General features: G+C 38.8%; 2 protein-coding genes across 2 annotated transcripts; one reads left to right on the forward strand and one right to left on the reverse strand.

Annotated features, from left to right (window-relative positions):
* Positions 1 to 16473: 16473 nt before the first annotated feature.
* On the forward strand, positions 16474 to 17451 carry LOC308350695 (olfactory receptor 5M5-like; the record flags this gene model as incomplete). The annotated part of the gene is made up of 1 exon (XM_080816205.1): positions 16474 to 17451. One exon carries the CDS (start codon positions 16474 to 16476, stop codon positions 17449 to 17451), a length of 978 nt encoding a protein of 325 aa, XP_080672331.1.
* Positions 17452 to 21035: 3584 nt separating this feature from the next.
* LOC308351065 (olfactory receptor 5M10) lies at positions 21036 to 21983 on the reverse strand (the record flags this gene model as incomplete). The annotated part of the gene is made up of 1 exon (XM_080816548.1): positions 21036 to 21983. The coding sequence occupies one exon, from the start codon at positions 21981 to 21983 to the stop codon at positions 21036 to 21038; it is 948 nt and encodes a 315-aa protein (XP_080672674.1).
* Between the last annotated feature and the right edge of the window lie 1096 nt (positions 21984 to 23079).

The following is a 23079-nucleotide window of genomic DNA, read 5'->3' on the forward strand; positions in this document are numbered from 1 at the left end:
GCACTCTTGAGAGGGGACACCTGAGACTCTCTCAAGTAGATGCTTGCTGGCCCTATGCAAGCACCCAAAGAACTTAGAAGGTTGGTCTTTATTTTAAGAAGGCTGATGTCTCCTGATAGGTGGTCACCATTTGGTCTGAAGTGGAAAAGCGTTTAGTGAAGGAATCTGCATGAAATGCATTTTTAATTAACTTTATTTTTATTTAAATTCAATTTAAATAATTAATGTAGATCATAAACCTAAGAGTGGCTGATTTTCTATGAAGGGGTATAGAGCATTATACAGTAGGATTCTTGTAGTCAGAAAGAGTAGCATCATTAACTTGGAAGGAACTAGAAAGATTATTTGACACCACTCCCTAATTTTCTTCATGAATTAAGAGACAGTATACATGGCTGGGTTTTGAGTGTCCTCAACGTGAACAGATACTGGGAGTCTTCAGTGAGACCTCCTTACCAGAAAACCCCCATATCTAATTCCTAGCTATGGAGTTTGCCCAAGTTACTCATCTCTCTGTGACTAATTTTTCTCATGCTTAGAATCTGGTTCTCATAGCAACTCCTTCATATGAGGGATTTAATTCAGGTAAAACCTCAAATATATCTGACATGTAGCAAGCATTCAATAAGTTGTAGCCTGTATTATATTGGTGAAAAATCCAGGTCTAGTATAAAATAACACTCAACATCAAAGTGTTAATCTCAAGGACTAGAGTTCATCTAATCATTAGTTACAGACTCACTGTCACCTAGAACAATGCTTTCCCAAATGGAGACAGTCAATCATTATATGTGGAATGAATGTTTTTTCTGGTCTATTGAACATTTACAAATACTTCTACTTTTAGATCATTAGAATTTAAATCAAGATATTTACTAATTCATCAGTCCGAAATTTTATTTTATTCATTAACATATTTATTTCTACATGCCAAAATGTATTTTTACAATATCAAATCCTACCTTTGAAAGTAGTGTGATTTCCTAATAACAGTATGGATAGAAAAACCTGAAGAGTTTATAACAGAATTGTCATATAGGGACCAAATCCCTATGGTTTAATTATTTCTAGCATCAAATCATTCAGACTATGTACAGCTACTATCTTATTCTCTTGCAAATCCAAACTAAGCTCATCAAAGACATAATTTTGGCCCATTCCCCAATGCCAACAGGGAATCAAATCTCCCAAGAATCATGAAGGAATGGGATTCATCATTTATTTTAAATTATGCTTGAATATTTTTCTAATATTTTAATATTTCATCTTAATATTTCTTCACTGGGGGCATACTAGGTTCTTCTGTTTATAACACGTAAGGTAGCACCATGCTACCTCAGCACATGTAAGGTAGCATGGTGCTACCTTACATGTTTTGGAGTCTGGGATGCATGCCATTGGAAGATCAACTAACTTCTGTTGAAGGTTGGTCCTGGGATGGAACCCCTCATTGGGCTCCTTGCTCAGCAGGGAGTCTGCTTCTCTCTCTCCTCTGCCCCTCCTCCCTCCCCACTTGTGTTCTCTTTCTCTCTCTCTCAAATAAATAAAATCTTCAAAAAAACAAAAATAAATAAACATAATTTCTTTTTACTAACATATTTCATGAAGGATTTGATGGTAGCATGGATTTAGGACTAAGTGTTATAAAATATAGGGGATAATTATAATAATATACTAGAGCTTCTACCCATCTCAACAAACCAACTAGAGAGAAAAGCATTTTCAGAATGACAGAAACTATATATAGGGGTTTTGTTTGTTTGTTTATTGTTTGTTTATTTGTTTAACTAGGGATTTTTGCCCATCTGACAAGATTTTTTATTTAGTCTTTGCATGTTCATGGCAAATGATATATAAATATTCTGCATGTTTCTCTCATATTTTCAGAAGAAAATTTAATGACAAGATATCTTTAATTGTCATATTACTTGGGACTTATGTTGAGACATAATTACATATCACATAGACTTGTGAAATATGACTTTCTTTTAAAGAACAGCTTTGGACTTAGAGCCATCAGAATTTAAATAAACCCTTTGATCTTTCTCTTTAGGTAAAAGCCCAGTCCTTCATATTTTAATCTTTTTTTTTTTTCTTTTATGACTTATAAGGCCCCTTATCACTGGGGAAGAGAGGCTTTGATCTGCATCCATTTTGCTTCTGCTTCTCTTTGGCCTTTTTTGACCTCTGATCTGCATGGTTCCTCTGTTGTCCCACACCAGGAAAACTGCATCTTGCAGTCATTAACCCCTCTCAGCCTAACACAGCCTGCTAAGTCTTCCCTGCTGACCCAGCTGCACCTTGGCTCTTGGGCAAACTATAGGCCCTCCCCTACCTTAGATTCGTTCAGACATGGCCCAGGAACCCCCCTGTGTAGTACTCAGCTTCACTGATGCAACACATTTCAGGTTCACATCTTAGATATTTTCATATTCCCCTAATAGAGGATGCAGAAAATTTTGAAATTTGGTTGCTGCCCATGCCCCATGGAAACCAAAGAAACTGTGGAAACATTAAGTCAAATCCAAGGAGCAAGTGTTTAAGTATGCTGAACCCAAAGTTTTCCTTGTTTTGGCGACCTAACATGTCGATTCAGGGACAAAGCCCACAGTAAGGAGACAAGGAGAGCCAGTCTCAGAGTGATCCCTGAAGGCCTTAAATCTTCTTTTCTTTTTCTTTTTTTTTTTAATCCACTCATTAATCTGCCCATATTAAAGGGCCAGGCTTTGGCTCTTTCTTTTCCCTCCGTCATAATCTACATTTTTCTATGTCAAGCATTCATGGTAGACCTCAGAGGAGGAAAATCAGCTCAAAGAAAGATATAATACAATTTTTTTGCTATTCATAGTCATAATGGTATTATTATGAACCTGGTCCAGAACTACTAGGACTTTACTCTTATTTCAAATTCTAATGTAGACAAGACCCAAAGAGGAAATATTATATATGCGTTAATGTGTATCAGGATCATGAACTAAACATATTGTATAAGCAAGCAGTCCACGCTAACAAGCTTACTTGAACCAGTTTCATTCAAACTAACCTTTCAATGAGATCGGAGAATCTAAAAACTTACTCCCTGCAACCTGCAATCTAATTCACAAGGAGAAATGATCTTAAGTTACTAATGAAAACGAGATTAGGTGCTGTGGACATGGAAGACCACGAAATCACAACCTTCTGTTTAGCATCACTGTTCGGGTACTCATTAGTAACTCTTCACTACACATAAACTGTGCACCCAAAATGTTGTATAGATCTCCTTAGGAGATGTCAAATGAAATGACATTAATTCTGTCCTCAGAACACTGACTGTTCTGTAAAAGAAATGGGAAAAAAGGAAACAAGAACCACAATAGAGACAGAGAAAAACCCCGGTACTATTCACAAGGGGAAAAACTATTCGAGCTGAAGATATGATGAGCAGAGTCATGGCAAAGACCTCTTCAATGTAAAGAACAATTTGTACCTTAGAATTAATCTCAATATCATAATTGGTACTCCGTGTTTTTGCATTTAATAAGACACTGCATGCATCTAAAGATTAACCCATAGGGGCACCTGGGTGGCTCAGTGGGTTAAGCCTCTGCCTTCGGCTCAGGTCATGATCTCGGGGTCCTGGGATCAAGCCCCACATCAGGCTCTCTGGGGAGCCTGCTTTCCTCTCTCTCTCTGCCTGCCTCTCTGCCTACTTGTGATCTCTGTCTGTCAAATGAATAAATAAAATCTTAAAAAAAAAACAAAACAAAACTCTGGAATGAGATTCACCAGTGTTACTGTTATCCCTAGAAAGAAGGATTAAGAATTTAAAAAAAAAAAAAAAAAAAGATTAACCCATAAATTAGGATACCATCCATTAAGAAATGACTTTCATCTTTTGTAAACATCACCAGAGGGAGTCCTAAAGATATCCCATAGGTGATTTCCTGATGAATGTTTCAGGGATGATTCATCCAGAATTAATCACGCAGGTATAAAACCTTCTACTTTGGGGACCTTCCAGGAGCCTAGGAAATCACAGGTAAGTTTGACAATTCTGAAAATCAAGAACTTCTAATTAATATTGTTTGATTTCCTACTATCTTCTCTGTTGAACATAAAATGGAATTAGTAGTGATTATAATTATCACATTAAGACAAAACCATAGGCAGGCAGACAAAGACAGCAGATGATTGGTAATGCATTAGAAGATCAACCCTTGCAATCATCCCAAACTTAGTTACAGATCCATTTCACAACTCAGCTAAGATTTAGAATAAGCTTCAATGTTAACTTTAGCCAGTCCCTGGATTTCAAGAAGTCCATACATCTAACTTCCCTTCTAATTCTTCCACCTCCAAGCCTAAAGCCTTAGAATTTGGCACAGGAAAATATACTCCATTCCATACACCTTTATTGATTTCATACACTTTCTATTAAGAGAAACATTTATCTTTTTGTGTCTTCTTCAATTTCTTTCATAAGTGTTCTATAGTTTCTAGAGTATAGATCCTTTAACTCTGGTTTATTCCAAGGTATCTTATGGTTTTTGGTGCTATTGTAAATGGAACTGATTCCCTAATTTCTCTTTCTACAGTTACATTGTTAGCATATAGGAAAACAATGATTTCTGGGCATTGGTTTTGTATCCCGCCACATTACTGAATTGCTGTATGAGTTCTAGTAATTTGGGGGTGTAGTCTTTTGATTTTTCACATAAAGTATCAAGTCATTTACGAAGAGAGTTTGACTTCTTCTTTGCCAATTTGAATACGTTTTATTTCCTTTTGTTGTCTGATTGATGTTGTTAGGACTCCTAGGACTATGCTGAAAAATAGTGGTAAGGGTGGACATCCTTGTCGTGTTCCTGATCTTAAGGGAAATGCTCTTAGCTTTTCCCCATTGAGAATGATGTTCACTGTGGGCTTTTCATAGATGGTTTTATGAAATTGAGGAATGTGCCCTCTATCCCTACACTCAAGAGTTTTAATCGGGAAACTATGCTATATTTTGTCAGATTTTTTTTTTCTTCACCAATTGAGAGGACCATATATTTCTTGTCTCTTTTCTTATTAATGTGTTCTATTTCACTGATTTGTGAATGTTGAACTACTCCTGCATCCCAGGGATAAATCCCACCTGGTCATGATGGGTAATCCTTTTAATGTACTGTTGTATCCTATTAGCTAGGATCCTGTTGAAAATTTTGGCATCCATATTCATCAGGGATATTGGTATGTAATTCTCCTTTTTAATGGGGTCTTTGTCTGGTTTTGGTATCAAGATAATGGTGGCCTCATAGAATGAATTTGAAAGTTTTCCTTCCATTTCTATTTTTTGAAACAGCTTCAGGAGAATAGGTATTATTTTTTCTTTGAATGTTTGGTAGAATTCCCTAGGGAATACATCAGACCCTGGATTCTTATTTTGGGGGAGGTTTTTGATCACTGCTTCAATCCTCTTACTGGTTATTGGTCTATTCAAGTTGTCAGTTTCTTCCTGATTCATTATATTCTCATAGATCTGAAGAATAAACATTCTTAAAATGTCTATACTGCCCAGAGAAATCTCTACTTTTAATACAATCCCAATCAAAATGCCACGGCATTTTTCAAAGTGTTGGAACAAACAATCCTAAAACTTGTATGGAACTAAAAAAGACTGTGAACCACCAAGGGAATGTTGAAAAAGAAAAACAAAGTTGGGGCATCACATTGCCTGATACCAAGCTCTATTACAAAGCTTGATCACCAAGACATCATGGTACTGGCACAAAAACAGACACATAGATCAACGGAACAGAACAGAGAGCCCTAAGAGTTGGGCTAAGAGTTGACCCTGCGGTCAACTAATCTTCAACAAAGCAGGAAAAATTATCCAGTGGAAAAAAGACAGTCTCCTCAATAAATGGTGCTGGGAAAACTGGACAGCTATATACAGAAAAATGAAACTCAACCTTTCTCTTACACCATACACAAAGATAAACTCTGAATGGATGAAAGACCTCAGTGTGAGACAGAAATCCATCAAAATCCTAGAGGAGAACATAGGCAGTAACCTCTTCGACATCGGCCACAGCAACTTCTTTTAAGACACATCTCCAGAGGAGTCAAGATGGCGGAGAAGTAGCAGGCTGAGACGACATCGGGTAGCAGGAGATCAGCTAGATAGCTTATCTAACCATTGTGAACACCTATAAATCCAACGGGAAATCGAAGAGAAGAAGAGCAACAATCCCAGAAACAGAAAATCGATCACTTTCTGAAAGGTAGGACCTGCGGAGAAGTGAATCCAAAGCGACGGGAAGATAGACCCTGGGGGGAGGGGCCGGCACCCGGCAAGCGGCGGAGCGACGGAGCACAAAATCGGGACTTTTAAAACTCTGCTCCACTGGGAGACATCGCTCCAGAGGCTAAACTGGGGGGAAACCCAGGCGGGGTCAGCATAACCCCAGGACCCGCGGGGTCACAGAAGGACTGGGGGTGTCTGAGTGCCGCAGAGCTCGCAGGTATTAGAGCGGGGAAGCCGGCTATAGCGACAAAGCCGAGGAGTGAGCTCTAAGCCGGGGGTTACCTTGTGCCGGTCGCAGGCTGGGTGGGCTCGGAGCGCGGCCGGAGGCCACGGAGACAAAAGCGACCCGGCGCTTTTCTCCAGCTCCAACAATTGACTGCTTTCCTCAAGGCGCGACCGCAAGCCAGGGAGGCGGGGCTATTGGGCGCTTTGCTCTGAGAGCGCACTGAGGAGCGGAACCCCAAGCTCTCGGCTCCTCTGGGCCGAGAGATTGGGAGGCCGCCATCTTCATTCCCGTCCTCCGGAACTCTACGGAAAGCGCTCAGGGAACAAAAGCTCCCGAAAGCAAACCCGAGCGGATTACTTAGCCCGGCCCCTGGCAAGGGCGGTGCAATTCCGCCTGCGGCAAAGACACTTGAGAATCACTACAACAGGCCCCTCCCCCAGAAGATCAACAAGAAACCATCCAAAACCAACTTCAGTCACCAAGAACAGCGGAATTCCACAGCAGGAGAAAGCAAATCCTACCTGGACAAAATGCCAAGGCGGAAAAACTCACCTCAAAAAAAAGAACAAGAGGCCGTACCGAAGGCTGGAGACCTAATCAATACAGACATAGGTAGCATGACAGATCTAGAGTTCAGAATGACAATTCTCAAGGTTCTAGCCGGGCTCGAAAAAGGCATAGAAGATATTAGAGAAACCCTCTCCGGAGAGATAAAAGCCCTTTCTGGAGAAATAAAAGAACTAAAATCTAACCAAGTTGAAATCAAAAAAGCTATTCATGAGGTGCAATCAAAAATGGAAGCTCTCACTGCCAGGATAAATGAGGCAGAAGAAAGAATTAGTGACATAGAAGACCAAATGACAGAGAATAAAGAAGCTGAGCAAAAGAGAGACAAACAACTACTGGAACACGAGGAGAGGATTCGAGAGATAAGTAACACCATAAGACGACACAACATTAGAATAATTGGGATTCCAGAAGAAGAAGAAAGAGAGAGGGGAGCAGAAGGTATATTGGAGACAATTATTGGAGAGAATTTCCCTAATATGGCAAAGGGAACAAACATCAAAATCCAGGAGATGCTAAGAACACCCCTCAAAATCAATAAAAATAGGTCCACACCTCGTCACCTGATAGTAAAATTTACAAGTCTTAGCGACAAAGAGAAAATCCTGAAAGCAGCCCGGGAAAAGAAGTCTGTAACATACAAGGGTAAAAACATTAGATTGGCAGCGGACCTATCCACAGAGACCTGGCAGGCCAGAAAGAACTGGCATGATATATTCAGAGCACTAAACGAGAAAAACATGCAGCCAAGAATACTATATCCGGCTAGGCTATCATTGAAAATAGAAGGAGAGATAAAGAGCTTCCAGGACAAACAAAAGCTGAAAGAATTTGCAAACACCAAACCAGCTCTACAGGAAATATTGAAAGGGGTCCTCTAAGCAAAGAGAGACCCTAAAAGTAGTAGATCAGAAAGAAACAGAAACAATATACAGTAACAATCATCTTACAGGCAATACAATGGCACTAAATTCATATCTCTCAATAGTTACCCTGAATGTTAATGGGCTAAATGCCCCAATCAAAAGACACAGGGTATCAGAATGGATAAAAAAACAAAACCCATCCATATGCTGCCTACAAGAAACTCATTTTAGACCCGAAGACACCTCCAGATTTAAAGTGAGGGGGTGGAAAACAATGTACCATGCTAATGGACATCAGAAGAAAGCTGGGGTGGCAATCCTTATATCAGATCAATTAGATTTTAAGCCAAAGACTATAATAAGAGATGAGGAAGGACACTATATCATACTCAAAGGGTCTGTCCAACAAGAAGATCTAACAATCTTAAATATCTATGCCCCTAACATGGGAGCAGCCAACTATATAAACCAATTAATAACAAAATCAAAGAAATACATCGACAGTAATACAATAATAGCAGGGGACTTTAACACTCCCCTCACTGAAATGGACAGATCATCTAAGCAAAAGATCAACAAGGAAATAAAGGCCTTAAATGACACACTGGACCAGATGGACATCACAGATATATTCAGAACATTCCATTCCAAAGCAACAGAATATACATTCTTCTCTAGTGCACATGGAACATTCTCCAGAATAGACCACATCCTGGGTCATAAATCAGGTCTCAATCGGTACCAAAAGATCGAGATCATTCCCTGCATATTTTCAGACCACAATGCTCTGAAGCTCGAACTCAATCACAAGAGGAAATTTGGAAAGAACGCAAATACATGGAGACTAAACAGCATCCTTCTAAAAAATGAATGGGTCAACCAGGAAATTAAAGAAGAATTGAAAAAATTCATGGAAACAAATGATAATGAAAACACAACAGTTCAAAATCTGTGGGACACAACAAAGGCAGTCCTGAGAGGAAAATATATAGCAGTGCAAGCCTTTCTCAAGAAACAAGAAAGGTCTCAAATACACAACCTAACCCTACACCTAAAGGAGCTGGAGAGAGAACAACAAAGAAAGCCTAAACCCAGCAGGAGAAGAGAAATCATAAAGATCAGAGCAGAAATCAATGAAATAGAAACTAAAAAAACAATAGAACAAATCAACAAAACTAGGAGCTGGTTCTTTGAAAGAATTAATAAGATTGATAAGCCCCTGGCCAGACTTATCAAAAAGAAAAGAGAAAGGACGCAAATAAATAAAATCATGAATGAAAGAGGAGAGATCACAACCAACACCAAAGAAATACAAACAATTATAAGAACATACTACGAGCAACTCTATGGCAACAAATTTGACAACCTGGAAGAAATGGATACATTTCTAGAGATGTATAAACTACCACAACTGAACCAGGAAGAAATAGATAACCTGAACAGACCCATAACCAGTAAGGAGATTGAAACAGTCATCAAAAATCTCCAAACAAACAAAAGTCCAGGACCAGACGGCTTCCCAGGGGAATTCTACCAAACATTTAAAGAAGAATTAATTCCTATTCTCCTGAAACTGTTCCAAAAAATAGAAATGGAAGGAAAACTTCCAAACTCATTCTATGAGGCCAGCATCACCTTGATCCCAAAACCAGACAAGGATCCCACCAAAAAAGAGAATTACAGACCAATATCCTTGATGAACACAGATGCGAAAATTCTCACCAAAATACTGGCCAATAGGATCCAACAGTACATTAAAAGGATTATTCACCACGACCAAGTGGGATTTATTCCAGGGCTGCAAGGTTGGTTCAACATCCGCAAATCCATCAATGTGATACAATACATTAATAAAAGAAAGAGTAAGAACCGTATGATACTCTCAATAGATGCTGAAAAAGCGTTTGACAAAGTGCAGCATCCCTTCCTAATTAAAACTCTTCAAAGTGTAGGGATAGAAGGCACATACCTCAACATTATCAAAGCCATCTATGAAAAACCCACCGCAAATATCATTCTCAATGGAGAAAAACTGAAAGCTTTTCCGCTAAGGTCAGGAACACGGCAGGGATGTCCGTTATCACCACTGCTGTTCAATATAGTACTAGAAGTCCTAGCCTCAGCAATCAGACAACAAAAAGAAATTAAAGGCATCCAAATCGGCAAAGAAGAAGTCAAACTATCACTCTTTGCAGATGATATGATACTATATGTGGAAAACCCAAAAGGCTCCACTCCAAAACTGCTAGAACTTATACAGGAATTCAGTAAAGTGTCAGGATATAAAGTCAATGCACAGAAATCAGTCGCATTTCTTTACACTAACAACAAGACAGAAGAAAGAGAAATTGAGGAGTCAGTCCCATTTACAATCGTACCCAAAACCATAAGATACCTAGGAATAAATCTAACCAAAGAGGCAAAGAATCTATACTCAGAAAACTATAAAGTACTCATGAAAGAAATTGAGGAAGACACAAAGAAATGGAAAAATATTCCATGCTCATGGATTGGAAGAACAAATATTGTGAAAATGTCTATTTTACCTAAAGCAATCTACACATTTAATGCAATCCCTATCAAAATCCCATCCATTTTTTTTAAAGAAATAGAACAAATAATCCTAAAATTTATATGGAACCAGAAAAGACCTCGAATAGCCAAAGGAATATTGAAAAAGAAAGCCAAAGTCGGTGGTATCACAATTCCAGACTTCAAGCTCTATTACAAAGCTGTCATCATCAAGACAGTATGGTACTGGCACAAAAACAGACATATAGACCAATGGAACAGAATAGAGAGCCCAGAAATAGACCCTCAACTCTATGGTCAACTAATCTTCGACAAAGCAGGAAAGAATATCCAATGGAAAAAAGACAGCCTCTTCAACAAATGGTGCTGGGAAAATTGGACAGCCACATGCAGAAAAATGAAATTGGACTATTTCCTTACACCACACACGAAAATAGACTCAAAGTGGATGAAGGACCTCAATGTGCGAAAGGAATCTATCAAAATCCTTGAGGACAATGCAGGCAGCAACCCCTTTGACCTCCACCGCAGCAACTTCTTCCTAGGAACATCGCCAAAGGCAACAGAAGCAAGGGCAAAAATGAACTATTGGGATTTCATCAAGATCAAAAGCTTTTGCACAGCAAAGGAAACAGTTAACAAAACCAAAAGACAACTGACAGAATGGGAGAAGATATTTGCAAACGACATATCAGATAAAGGGCTCGTATCCAAAATCTATAAAGAGCTTATCAAACTCAATACCCAAAGAACAAATAATCCAGTCAAGAAATGGGCAGAGGACATGAACAGACATTTCTGCAAGGAAGACATCCAGATGGCCAACAGACACATGAAAAAATGCTCCACATCACTCGGCATCAGGGAAATACAAATCAAAACCACAATGAGATACCACCTCACACCAGTCAGAATGGCTAAAATTAACAAGTCAAGAAATGACAGATGCTGGCGAGGATGCGGAGAGAGGGGAACCCTCCTACACTGTTGGTGGGAATGCAAGCTGGTGCAACCACTCTGGAAAACAGTGTGGAGGTTCCTCAAAAAACTGAAAATAGAGCTACCCTACGACCCAGCAATTGCACTCCTGGGTATATATCCTAAAGATACAAACGTGGTGCTCCGAAGGGGCACGTGCACCCGAATGTTTATAGCAGCAATGTCCACAATAGCCAAACTGTGGAAAGCGCCTAGATGTCCATCAACAGATGAATGGATAAAGAAGATGTGGTATATATACACAATGGAATACTATGCAGCCATCAAAAGACATGAAATCTTGCCATTTGCGACGACGTGGATGGAACTAGAGGGTATCATGCTTAGCGAAGTAAGTCAATCGGAGAAATATAACTATCATATGATCTCTTTGATATGAGGAAGTGGAGATGCAAGGTGGGGGGGGTTTGGGGGGAGGTAGGAAAAGAAAAAATGAAAAGATGGGATTGGGAGGGAGACAAATCATAAAAGACTCAATCTCAAGAAACAGACTGAGGGTTGCGGGGGGGAAGGGGGATGGGAGAGGGTGGTGGGGAAATGGACATTGGGGAGGGTATGTGCTATGATGAGTGCTGTGAAATGTGTAAACCAGACGATTCACAGACCTGTACCCCTGGGGATAAAAATACATTATATGTTTATTAAAATAAAAAAAATTAAAAAAAAAAAAAAAAAAGACACATCTCCAAAGGCAAAGGAAACAAAAGCAAAAATAAACTTTTGGGACTTCATCAAGATAAAAAGCAAAGGAAAAAGTCAACAAAGCAAAGAGGCAACCCACAGAATGGGAGAAGATATTTGCAAATAACACTACAGATAAAGAGCTGGTACCCAAGATCTATAAATAAATTATCAAATTCAGTACCCAAAAAACAAATATTCCAGCCAAAAAATGGGCAGAAGACATGAATAGATACTTCTCCAAAGAAGACATATGAATGGTTAACAGACACATGGAAAAATGTTCAACATCATTAGCCATCAGGGAAATTCAAGTCAAAACCACATTGAGGGACACCTGGGTGGCTCAGTTGGTTAAGTGGCTGCCTTCAGCTCAGGTCATGATCCCAGGGTCCTGGGATTGAGTCCCACATCGGGCTCCTTGCTCACCGGGGAGCCTGCTTCTCCCTCTGCCTCTGCCTGCCTCTCTGTCTGCCTGTGCTCATTCTCTCTGACAAATAAATAAATAAAATCTTAAAAAAAAAAAAACACATTGAGATACCACTTTACACCTGTTAGAATGGCAAAAATTGACAAGGCAAGAAACAACAGATGTCGGAGAGGTTGTGCAATTGCACTACTGGGTATTTACCCCAAAGATACAGATATAGTGAAAAGAAGAGCCGCATGCACCCCAATGTTCATAGCAGCGATGTCCACAATAGCCAAACTGTGGAAAGAGCGGAGATGCCCTTTAACAGAAGAGTGAATAAAGAAGATGTGGTCCATATATACAATGGAATATTACTTAGCCATCAGAAAGGATGAATACCCAACATTTGCATCAACACGGATGGAACTAGAGGAGATTATGCTAGGTGAAATAAGCCAAGCAGAGAAAGACAATTATCATATGGTTTTACTTATTTGTGGAACATAAGGAGTAGCATGGAGGACATTAAGAGAAGGAAGGGAACATGGAGGGAGGAGAATCAGAGGGGGAGATGAACCATGAGAGACTGCGGACTGCAAGAAACAAACTGAGGGTTTTAGAGGAGAGGGGATTGGGATGGCTAGCAGGATAATGGGTATTAAGGAGGGCACGGATTGCATGGAGCACTGGGTGTTATACACAAACAATGAATTATGGAATACTACATCAAAAACTAATGGTGTACCACATGGTGACTAACGTAACATAATTTAAAAAAAAAAGAACATTTAAAGGGATTTGGGTAAATAAATGTAAGGTTAAAGGTGAGAAAGAAAAAAAAATGTGAACTCCTCCCTTTCCTCATTTGAAGGAGCTTCTCATAAACTTTTCCAATTCAAGTTTGCACTAAATATGATGACAGTTTATAACCAGGATGGTCAAAACAGGTTTACATTGTTTATTAAAGGGAAATACACTTTTCTTTACTGTTTCTTTTTTTAATATACATATATATGTTTTTACATATATGTATATAAATATATATATGTATATATTTTTAATAAAGTAAACTCTACACCCAATGTGGTGCTGGAACTCACAACCCTGACATCAAGAGTTATATGTTCTACCCACCAAGCCAGCCAAGTGCTCCTTCTTTACTGTGTCCCTTCCCAACATTGCAATAGATTTTATTGACTTTTCAGCTGAAGCATCCCATTTAGATAAAGTTCTCAGAAAAGATTCTTTTGGGTTTAATCTTTTGTTGTTGTTTTCTTCCCCCTGCATTGTTCATGGACCTTTGATTCCTACCTACACTAAGCATAACTATGATTCTTTTCAGTAATTCTGTTATTTGAACTGTAATGATTTTATACATTTAATCATTATCTTCTTTGGGATTATCCTCATTCCTCTCATTTTCTCACTAATCTTTCTCTTGGCATAAGAAAAAAACAGTGAATGACGAGGTGTGGGGGTCTCCTAACAACTTGGAATGCATCTGGCTGGTGGAGGTCCCATGGCATGGCAGGCTCTGAGGTGTGATGTGTGACTGAAAAAAAAATGTTTTTTTTGAAAAAATTTTTGATGCCATTCAACATGACCTGTGCTGGCATTTTTGAAACACTGAACATTTTAGTGAGAAGAGGAACACACGAGTTTTTCTCTCCCACTCCTTCACTTCAGCTCATAATTTGCAATATAATGATAACAAATTTACTTCTGCAAGAGACGTTTCTCCATGTGTACCCCAGAAAGGAAACCCTGGGTTATGTGTAGTAAATAATATAATGCTGTAATCATTAATAAGAAAGTTTACTTCTTTTTCCTTCTATTTCTGAATGCAAGAAAACCTAAGTTAGGGTCTTGGAAAGATTCTCTTTTTTCAAGCTTCCAAAAATCAACAGAATGTTGTCAAGGTTACAGTCAGAGGATGGAGTACTTCCTTCTTCACACTAATGGGGAAATATTTCGTGTGCATTGATGATGGCAAGTTTTATATGCAAGTAAATTCTCTGGTAATACCTCAAGATCCTCTGCAAAGGGAAGGTGTAAACTCTCAGAGCGTAAAACCGTGTGATAAACCTCTTTTATTTAGTTTAAACTGTCTCTTTCAGTGCTTCAACCCCGACTGTGCAGTAAAATCATATGAAAAGTTTGTTCAAAAATATGCCAATATGTGTACCCCACCTGAGTACAGCTTTGACCCAAATATTGGTGCCCTCAATACTTCTACACTGGAACCCAGTTTGAAGCCAGAGTTGATAGATAACCACTGATCTAAGTGTGATATTTGTGAACGTATTATTTAATAAGCCGTAGAGTTATTCTTTAAAAGGTATGGACTTTTCATATCCTCCTGGCCTTTCAAAATTAGAGGTAACTAATTTTTTTCAGTCCTCAGTCAACTTCCATCTGTTTCCAACAGTCCACCCTCCAAATTTTCATTGCCAGTTTCCAAGGTTTTAGGTCAGTAGTACCATTATCATTAGCTCATGTTATAAAAGTAAACCCATAATTGTGCTTTGTGCTGTACATTGTTTACTTGGCAGCTATAATCTTTGTAGTAACTCAGTCTCCACTGATACATCAGGAAGGTAAGACATCTACACATCATGAAAAAAATCAGCTGATGTGAGTTGGCAAAGTTACCATTACCTCTTTGGTTCATCCATTTTTTCAACTAATGGTTATTGTGTATCCACTGATTCAGGCACTGGCCCAGGTTCTAGGAATAGGGCACACATAAAGTTCTTGCCCTCCTGTGATTAACAGTTAATGAAGGATAGGCAACAAAATATGTAAATAAAAACTATTTATGTAAATAAATAATGCTTTCAGAAGTGGTAAATGAACAAAAATAGATCATGGGCCACAACTAAGAGCTATTTGGTATGGAGCTTAACTTGAGGTATCTAAATGAAGTGATGAAGTAAGTCAAAGTCCTGGTAGAAGAACTTTCAAAGCAGAGATCAATATATGCAAAGGTCCTGAGGTAGGATTGTGTTCAACATGTTCAAAAATGCTAGGAGGACAATGGGGCATGAGAAAAAGGACTGGAAGGAGACTTTTATCTTAGTCCTAACTGGTAGCAGAGGAAGCTGACAAGTTGTTCTCAGATTCAATATGCAATCTTTTGAAGGTACAGCAGATAAGACTTCCTGATAGTTTAGATATCAGATGTGAAGTCAAGGGCAGGAGATGAAATAAAATATGAATATGAGATATATAATAAAAAATAAATTGGATACTGTGAGATAAAGAGACCATGAGATTGAAGATGATATTAGGTGAAAAACAACTGAGACCTTAAGTGACTGGTTTGGAACAAAGGAGATAAAAGGGACAGATCACCAAAGAGCCAGGAGACTAATGTTGCTGTAGGGGGTTAAGGAAGAAATTAGGGAGAAACCGAACATCAGTAAATGTACAACAGGGTCTCAAGAGTATAGGCTACTCCAATTACAAAAGGTTGGTCCTTGCAGACAATAATACAATCAGTCTACAGAGCATCACTCCTTCTTCCCATTCCCTGATGAAGCATTTATGTCATGATCAGACTATGGCAGTAGTCACCTTTGAGTATCAAAGTTTCTGATCCTATACCCTAATTACTGACACCAATGAGCTAAGTCAAAGTCCATATGTTCAAGGCGAGGGAAAGTGAAAGCAGCAAAGCAGTCAGCACAGCAGGTGTATGGACTTCAAATATATCGTCCACTTCACCAGCACCACCAGCCTCCTGACGGCAGCTCCTGAAACCCTTCCATCTTCTGGAGGAAGTAACAACCTATTTAAACCAATCCTTTCAAAACTGCCTTGTGTTAGTGACCATTTACTTTGTCTATTCTTGAAATGTCTACAATTTATTTCTGTTTTTATACCTGAAAAAATTGTTCCCTTATCAGAGAATATGAAGATGGCCCTACTTCCCCCACACAACGGCACCGAGGCAACTGAGTTCATCCTGCTGGGACTGACCAGCCAACGAGAGGTGCAGCCTATCCTTTTTGTGGTGTTTCTCCTGATTTACGTCATCACCCTGACAGGGAACTTCGGCTTGATTGCATTAATCAGACTCACTCCCCGGCTGCAAACACCCATGTACTTTTTCCTCACCCACTTAGCATGTGTGGATATTTTTTATTCTACTAATGTCTCTCCTCAGATGCTTGTTAATTTCCTCTCTGAGAAGAAAACCATTTCCTACACGGGGTGTCTGGCCCAGTGTTTTGTTTTTGTGACTCTGCTCCTTACTGAGTATTACATGCTTGGTGCCATGGCCTATGACAGGTACATGGCTATCTGCCATCCCCTGCATTATAAGAGCAGAATGTCCAGGCCACTTTGCATCTGCCTTGTCACTTTTCCCTACCTCTGGGGTTCTCTGGTGGGCACAATGCAGGTAATACTGACCTCTCGCTTGTCCTTTTGTGGACCCAACATCATCAACCATTTCTACTGTGCTGACCCACCCCTCCTCATGCTGACGTGTTCTGACACTTACATAAAGCAGACTGCCCTGTTTGTGTCTGCGGGGATTAACCTCACTGGTTCCCTACTCATCATCCTCATCTCCTATGTTTTCATTTTCATCACCATCATGAGGATCCGTTCCAGTGAAGGGCAGTGCAAAGCCTTCTCCACCTGTGGCTCTCACCTGACCGCCGTCACCATGTTCTATGGGTCCCTATTCTGCATGTATCTGAGACCAGCAAATGAGCAGTCTGTAGAACAAGGGAAAATTGTGGCCGTGGTTTGCATCTTTGTGAATCCTATGTTGAATCCATTTATCTACAGCCTGAGGAACAAAGATGTGAAACAGGCTTTGAGAGCACTGTTTATGAGAAACCTTCGTACAGTGGAGAAAAGGTCTATTTTGACGGTCTCCCAATGAAAAACTCAAAAACAATTGAAAAGCCACCCATGTTGGTTATATCCAAATGCAGTTCTTTGGAGTAACAGTAACTTTTTTTAATGTACACATAGCTTGGACCCAAATGATAATCCTAATGGAAACAATAAATGGGAATATTGTATGGATAGAGTGACTGTTGGGAAGAACACCAGAAGTCGTCACCAGAAGTCAGCTATTTACAATTAAGCAGGGCCTGTGTTCAGTCTCACTGAAGAACTCACTTACACTTGATTTGTAGGCAGAGAAGTTCTTCCTTTCAGTTCATAAGTCAACAATATTGGCCATCACTGAGCTATTCTTATCAGCAAAGTGAGGTGTTTTGTAGTAGGTTTTCTGAATATGAAAATGATTTGCATCCATATGATATATTACATAGTTTCCTTTAACTGAAAGCTGAATATCGTCTCAAAAAAAGCTTAAAGTTCTAGTTTCAGATGTATGTTCTCAATACACTTTTGGTGCATTGTTATGTCAACTGAGCCAAATTGAAAACCATCTGTGTTTTACTATTTTCAAAAATAACCAAATCTTTTACACTTTAATTACCCAAATGATTTGTTTCATTAGTTTCCCCTAATCAAAACAGATACCTATATGAGTGGGAGATACCCATTCTGGATATAGAATTTTCATTGCTTATGTAAGAGGTTTTTATTATTTTGTTCCTACAATATTGACAATTATTTGCTCTATACTTCTACATATTACCATTCAGTTCTTGTCTACCCACAAACTATTTTATTTTATTTATTTTTTAAATACTTCTTGGGTTCTGACATACTCAAGTTAGCACTTTATTTTTTTTAAGATTTTATTTATTTATTTGACAGACAGAGATCACAAGTAGGCAGAGAGACAGGCAGAGAGAGGGGAAGAGGCAGGCTCCCCACTGAGCAGAGAGCCTGATGCGGGGCTCGATCCCAGGACCCTGAGATCATGACCTGAGCGGAAGGCAGGGACTTTAACCCACTGAGCTGCCCAGGTGCCCCTCCCACAAATTATTTTAAAATAACAGCTTCTCTAGGGGTGCCTGGGTGGCTCAGTCAGTTAAGTGTCTGACTCTTCATTTCAGCTCATATCATGATCTCGGGGTCATGAGATCGAGTCCTGCATTGGGCTCTGTGCTCAGCAGGGAGTCTGTTTAAGATTCTCTCTCTCCCTGTTCCCTACTCCCTCCTGCTCACGTTCTCTCTCAAATAAATAAGTTAATAAAAAAATAAATAAAACATATTCCTTTCCTAAGACTCTCAGTTGATACCACAAAGAAACAAACGATCTTAAATGATATGTCCTAATATGAATAAAGGCACAGTGCGATGGTTACTCTCAAACACAACCATCCCTAAGTGCAAATGGTTGCTACTTCCTGGAGAAACATTACCCCTAGAAAAAGTTAACCAAAGCTTTAAAATTGTTCAGAGCATTTAATTCAGCAATTCCCCATCCTAAAGAAACAATTAGGTATGTTCATAGAAATATCAGTCAATCATGACAATAATGGATACAAAGATATGACAGAATAATGGCTTGCAAGACAAAGTATGTAAAAATAAAGTGCACCAAATGCATTTTTAACAAGAGGTTACAAGTAACTTTTGTTCTTATTCCAAAATTGAAACACTATTTAGTGTATTTCAATTTGCTTTTCTACAACTGGTATGTAATATTTTTGTAACTAAGTTCAAGTATGATTTAATTTTGTGTATAATACTACTTTAAAAGTGATGTTCACTAAAAATAGTCTGTATGAAAATACAAACATTATACCATCAAGTGGATATCAATGTTTAAACTTATAAATGGCAAATGATTCCCATTTTGTTTCATGAGTTATAAGAATATGCATACATATCAATTCATTGAGTAAAATATAACAAAATATGAACAGCAGTTGCCCATTGGTTTAGAACATATCACCAATGTCACTCCGTCACATCTGTTTATATTTTTATGTATGTATAGTGAACATGTTTGACAGAATCAGCCTTATTCAATTGACTGAGATATAAGAATGGAGCCTAGGAGCGCCTGGGTGACTCAGTGGGTTAAGCCTCTGTCTTGGGCTCAGGTCATGATCCCAGGGTTCTGGGATCAAGTCCCACACTGAGCTCTCTGTTCACTGGGGACCCTGCTTCCCTTCCCCTCTCTCTGCCTGCCTCTCTGCCTACTTGTGATCTCTGTCTGTCAAATAAATAATAAATAAAATCTTAAAAAAAAAAAAAAAAGAATGGAACCTAACTGCAGGTCCTTTAGGTGATGTTCTAGAAAATCATATGAATACATTATAGTGAATATAGGAATTGATTTCATATAAATGTTTAGTAGAGCACACAATATTAGGGGTGCCTGGGTGGCTCAGTTGGTTAACCTTAAGCATGTGTCTTCAGCTCTGGTCATGACCACAGGGTCCTGGGATCAAGTTCCCTGCTCAGTGGAGAGCCTGCGTCTTTCTCTTCTCCTTGGTCCTGCTCTCTCTCACTATCTCTGTCTCTCTCTCTCTCTCTCCAATAAGTAAATAAAATCTTTTAAAAAAACACACAATATTAGATACAAAACATTTAAGGCAACTTAAACAAATTTAATATATATTTTAATATGCAGCTATCTACTTGACTAATAATGCATAGATAGGTTAATGTGGATGAATTATGCATCTCTTCATATAATCTTTTTACTATAATTTGCACAATAGAAATTTGAGAACTACTGTAACAGCCTTATCTACAAAATAATGAGTCACAGACACTTTTATGAACCAAAGTAAACATTGGATGTTTTCCTCCAGAAAGATACAGAAGCTACTCTCATTTGTGTACTGTTTCAGGGAATTCTTAGGCCTACAGAGCCAATTGATAGACTCTATTAACTCTGAATAAATTAGATCTAAGTCAGAACTAGTACCTGAAAAATATACCTAGATTGCTATTACACTAAATTTATAAGCAGGTGTTGACAGTTTATTTTTAAAATCAAAGAGCATAAATAATATTCACAATAAGACAAAAACTCTCTCAGGATGTCTGCAATATTGGTTGGGAAAAATTTATTGAGTGCTTAAACCTAGGAGGGATCCATATATTTAAATTTCCCTAACATGATTTCAGTGATTACTCAGACACCAGAACCATCATTCTATATCACTCATTGGAGAATAGATTATTTCATAATATTTTAAAGTATAAAATTGATCACCCTATTTTGAAACTCACTGTAACTCTGTAGACCACATAATTCAGAAAAATGGATTTCCGGTGTTCTTATTGACTGAATTAATTCTAATACTTACTCCCAAGTAAGTAATGAAACTAAAGTATTTTATGAAATTATTGGACACCACTAATTTATAATCTGACATTTTTTTGCTAAATAAATTATTGTTTAACTTCAATGAAACAGTTTTTATTAAAACAAGTTGTCTTGGAGCTATTAATTTTGAGAGGAATTTGCTATTAGCATTATGAGTTTATGAAGAGACTCTATCATGACCATAGAGTGGTGGGTTTGCCCTGTGAAGGGATTTACTATGTTATTACAAACATTTAGTAATTACAATGAACAGATGCCTACACTACAGTTTTATAAAAGAGATTTCCCTTAATGATTTGCTGCATAGCATGCATCACATCCCTGTTCCTTAGACTATAAATCAGTGGGTTCAACATTGGGCTCAAAAAAGTATAAAAGACTGCAAATATTTTGGACTCCTCTACTGACTTCTCAGATGGACTCCTTAAGTACATGCAGAAGAGGGTTCCATAAAATAGGGTGACTGTTGTCAAGTGGGAGCCACAAGTAGAAAAGGCCTTGCGCCTGCCTTCAGCAGAACGGATCCTCAAGATGGCTGCAATAATGAAAAGGTAGGATAGCACAATGATGAAGAGAGAGCTTGACAGAGTCAAACCGGCAACTACCAGCATCGCCATCTTCTTGACATAGGTGTCAGAGCAGGCCAGCAGTAGAAGAGGAGGATCTGCACAGTAGAAATGATTGATTTCAAGGGAGCCACAGAAGGACAAGTGAAAAGTCAGCAGGGTCTGGGAGAGTCCGTTAAGGTAACCACAAGTATAAGAGACTGTGACTAGACAGAGGCAGATGTTCTTAGACATTCTGGTACTGTAATGCAAAGGGCTACAGATGGCCACATAGCGATCCAATGCCATTGAAGCAAGGATGTAAAACTCAGTGATCACCAGGGCAATGAAGAGAAGACACTGGGTGAAGCATCCGGCATAGGAGATGGTTTTCTGGTCTGAGAGGAAATCGTGCAGCATATTGGGAGTGATATTGGAGGAATAGCAAATGTCTACAAAGGAGAGGTGGCTCAGGAAGAAATACATGGGCGTCTGGAGGTGGCAGTTGGTCCTGATCAGCACAATCATACACAGATTCCCTGCCAGCGTGACTAGGTAGATCACCAGAAACACCGCAAACAGGATCTTCTCTAATACTGGGTCATCTGTGAGTCCCAAGAGAATGAATTCCGTCACTGTGGTGTGGTTTTGAGAAGACATTTTCTTATTCCTTGAAAACTGAGAGTGGCAGAGAAATGAGGAATCCTGTCTGATTAAGATTCTGCACTTATTACATGCATTTTATCTTTTACTTATTGATATACTCAGCCACTGGGACATTTCCCTATTCAAAAAACGTATCAGTGGGTGGCTCAGTGGGTTAAGCCTCTGCCTTCGGCTCAGGTCATCTCAGGGTCTTCGGATCGAGCCCCGCATCAGGCTCTCTGCTAAGCAGAGGGCCTGCTTCCCCCTCCCCATCTGCCTGCCTTTCTGCCTACTTGTGATTTCTCTCTCCCTGTCAGATAAATAGATAATATCTTAAAAAAAAAAAAACAGAATATCTACATATTTTTATTCTGTCTTTGCATTATCTCTTTCTTTTGTATCTCAAATGCACAAATACACAAACATACTCACACTTTTGTGTGTGTATATATATATATTCATATATATATGTATACCTTATATTGTGTAATAATGTAATAATATTGCATATTTTATGTGTATACTTATTCACACATTTATACCTGTCTTCTTGAGGAACTCCATATTTAATTTTTTTTCACCCTTAAGAAATAAAAAACAAAGGAACAAAATTCAGATATGAAAGTCACTAGTAATTGGCATCATTCAAGTGGGCAAAAAAGGAATTCGGGTATCTAGGATCCCACCAACTATGATACACTGTTGTTTCAGAAATTTTGTAACAGAAAAATCTTCAGTACAGCATTTTACTTTAAAAAATTCTAACTGTCGGGGCTCCTGGGTGGCTCAGTGGGTTAAGCCTCTGCCTTCAACTCAGGTCATGATCCCAGGGTCCTGGGATCGAGCCCCGCATTGGGCTCTCTGCTCGGTGGGGAGCCTGCTTCCCCGTCTCTCTCTGCCTGTGTCTCCACCTACTTGTGACCTCTCTCTGCCAAATAAATAAAATCCTTTAAAAAAAAAAAAATTTCTAACTGTCTGGCTTAATTTCATTCAGAAACATTTATTCGGTGAAATTTAACTTCTGATATTTAACTAAGAGGTTACAGAATGAAGAATTCTTTCTGTTTTGTCGATTCACACATTCATTTATTCATTTACACTGTAAAAACTG

This window comes from Martes martes (assembly GCF_963455335.1).
Source record: "Martes martes genome assembly, chromosome: 10".
Taxonomy (NCBI): domain Eukaryota; kingdom Metazoa; phylum Chordata; class Mammalia; order Carnivora; family Mustelidae; genus Martes; species Martes martes.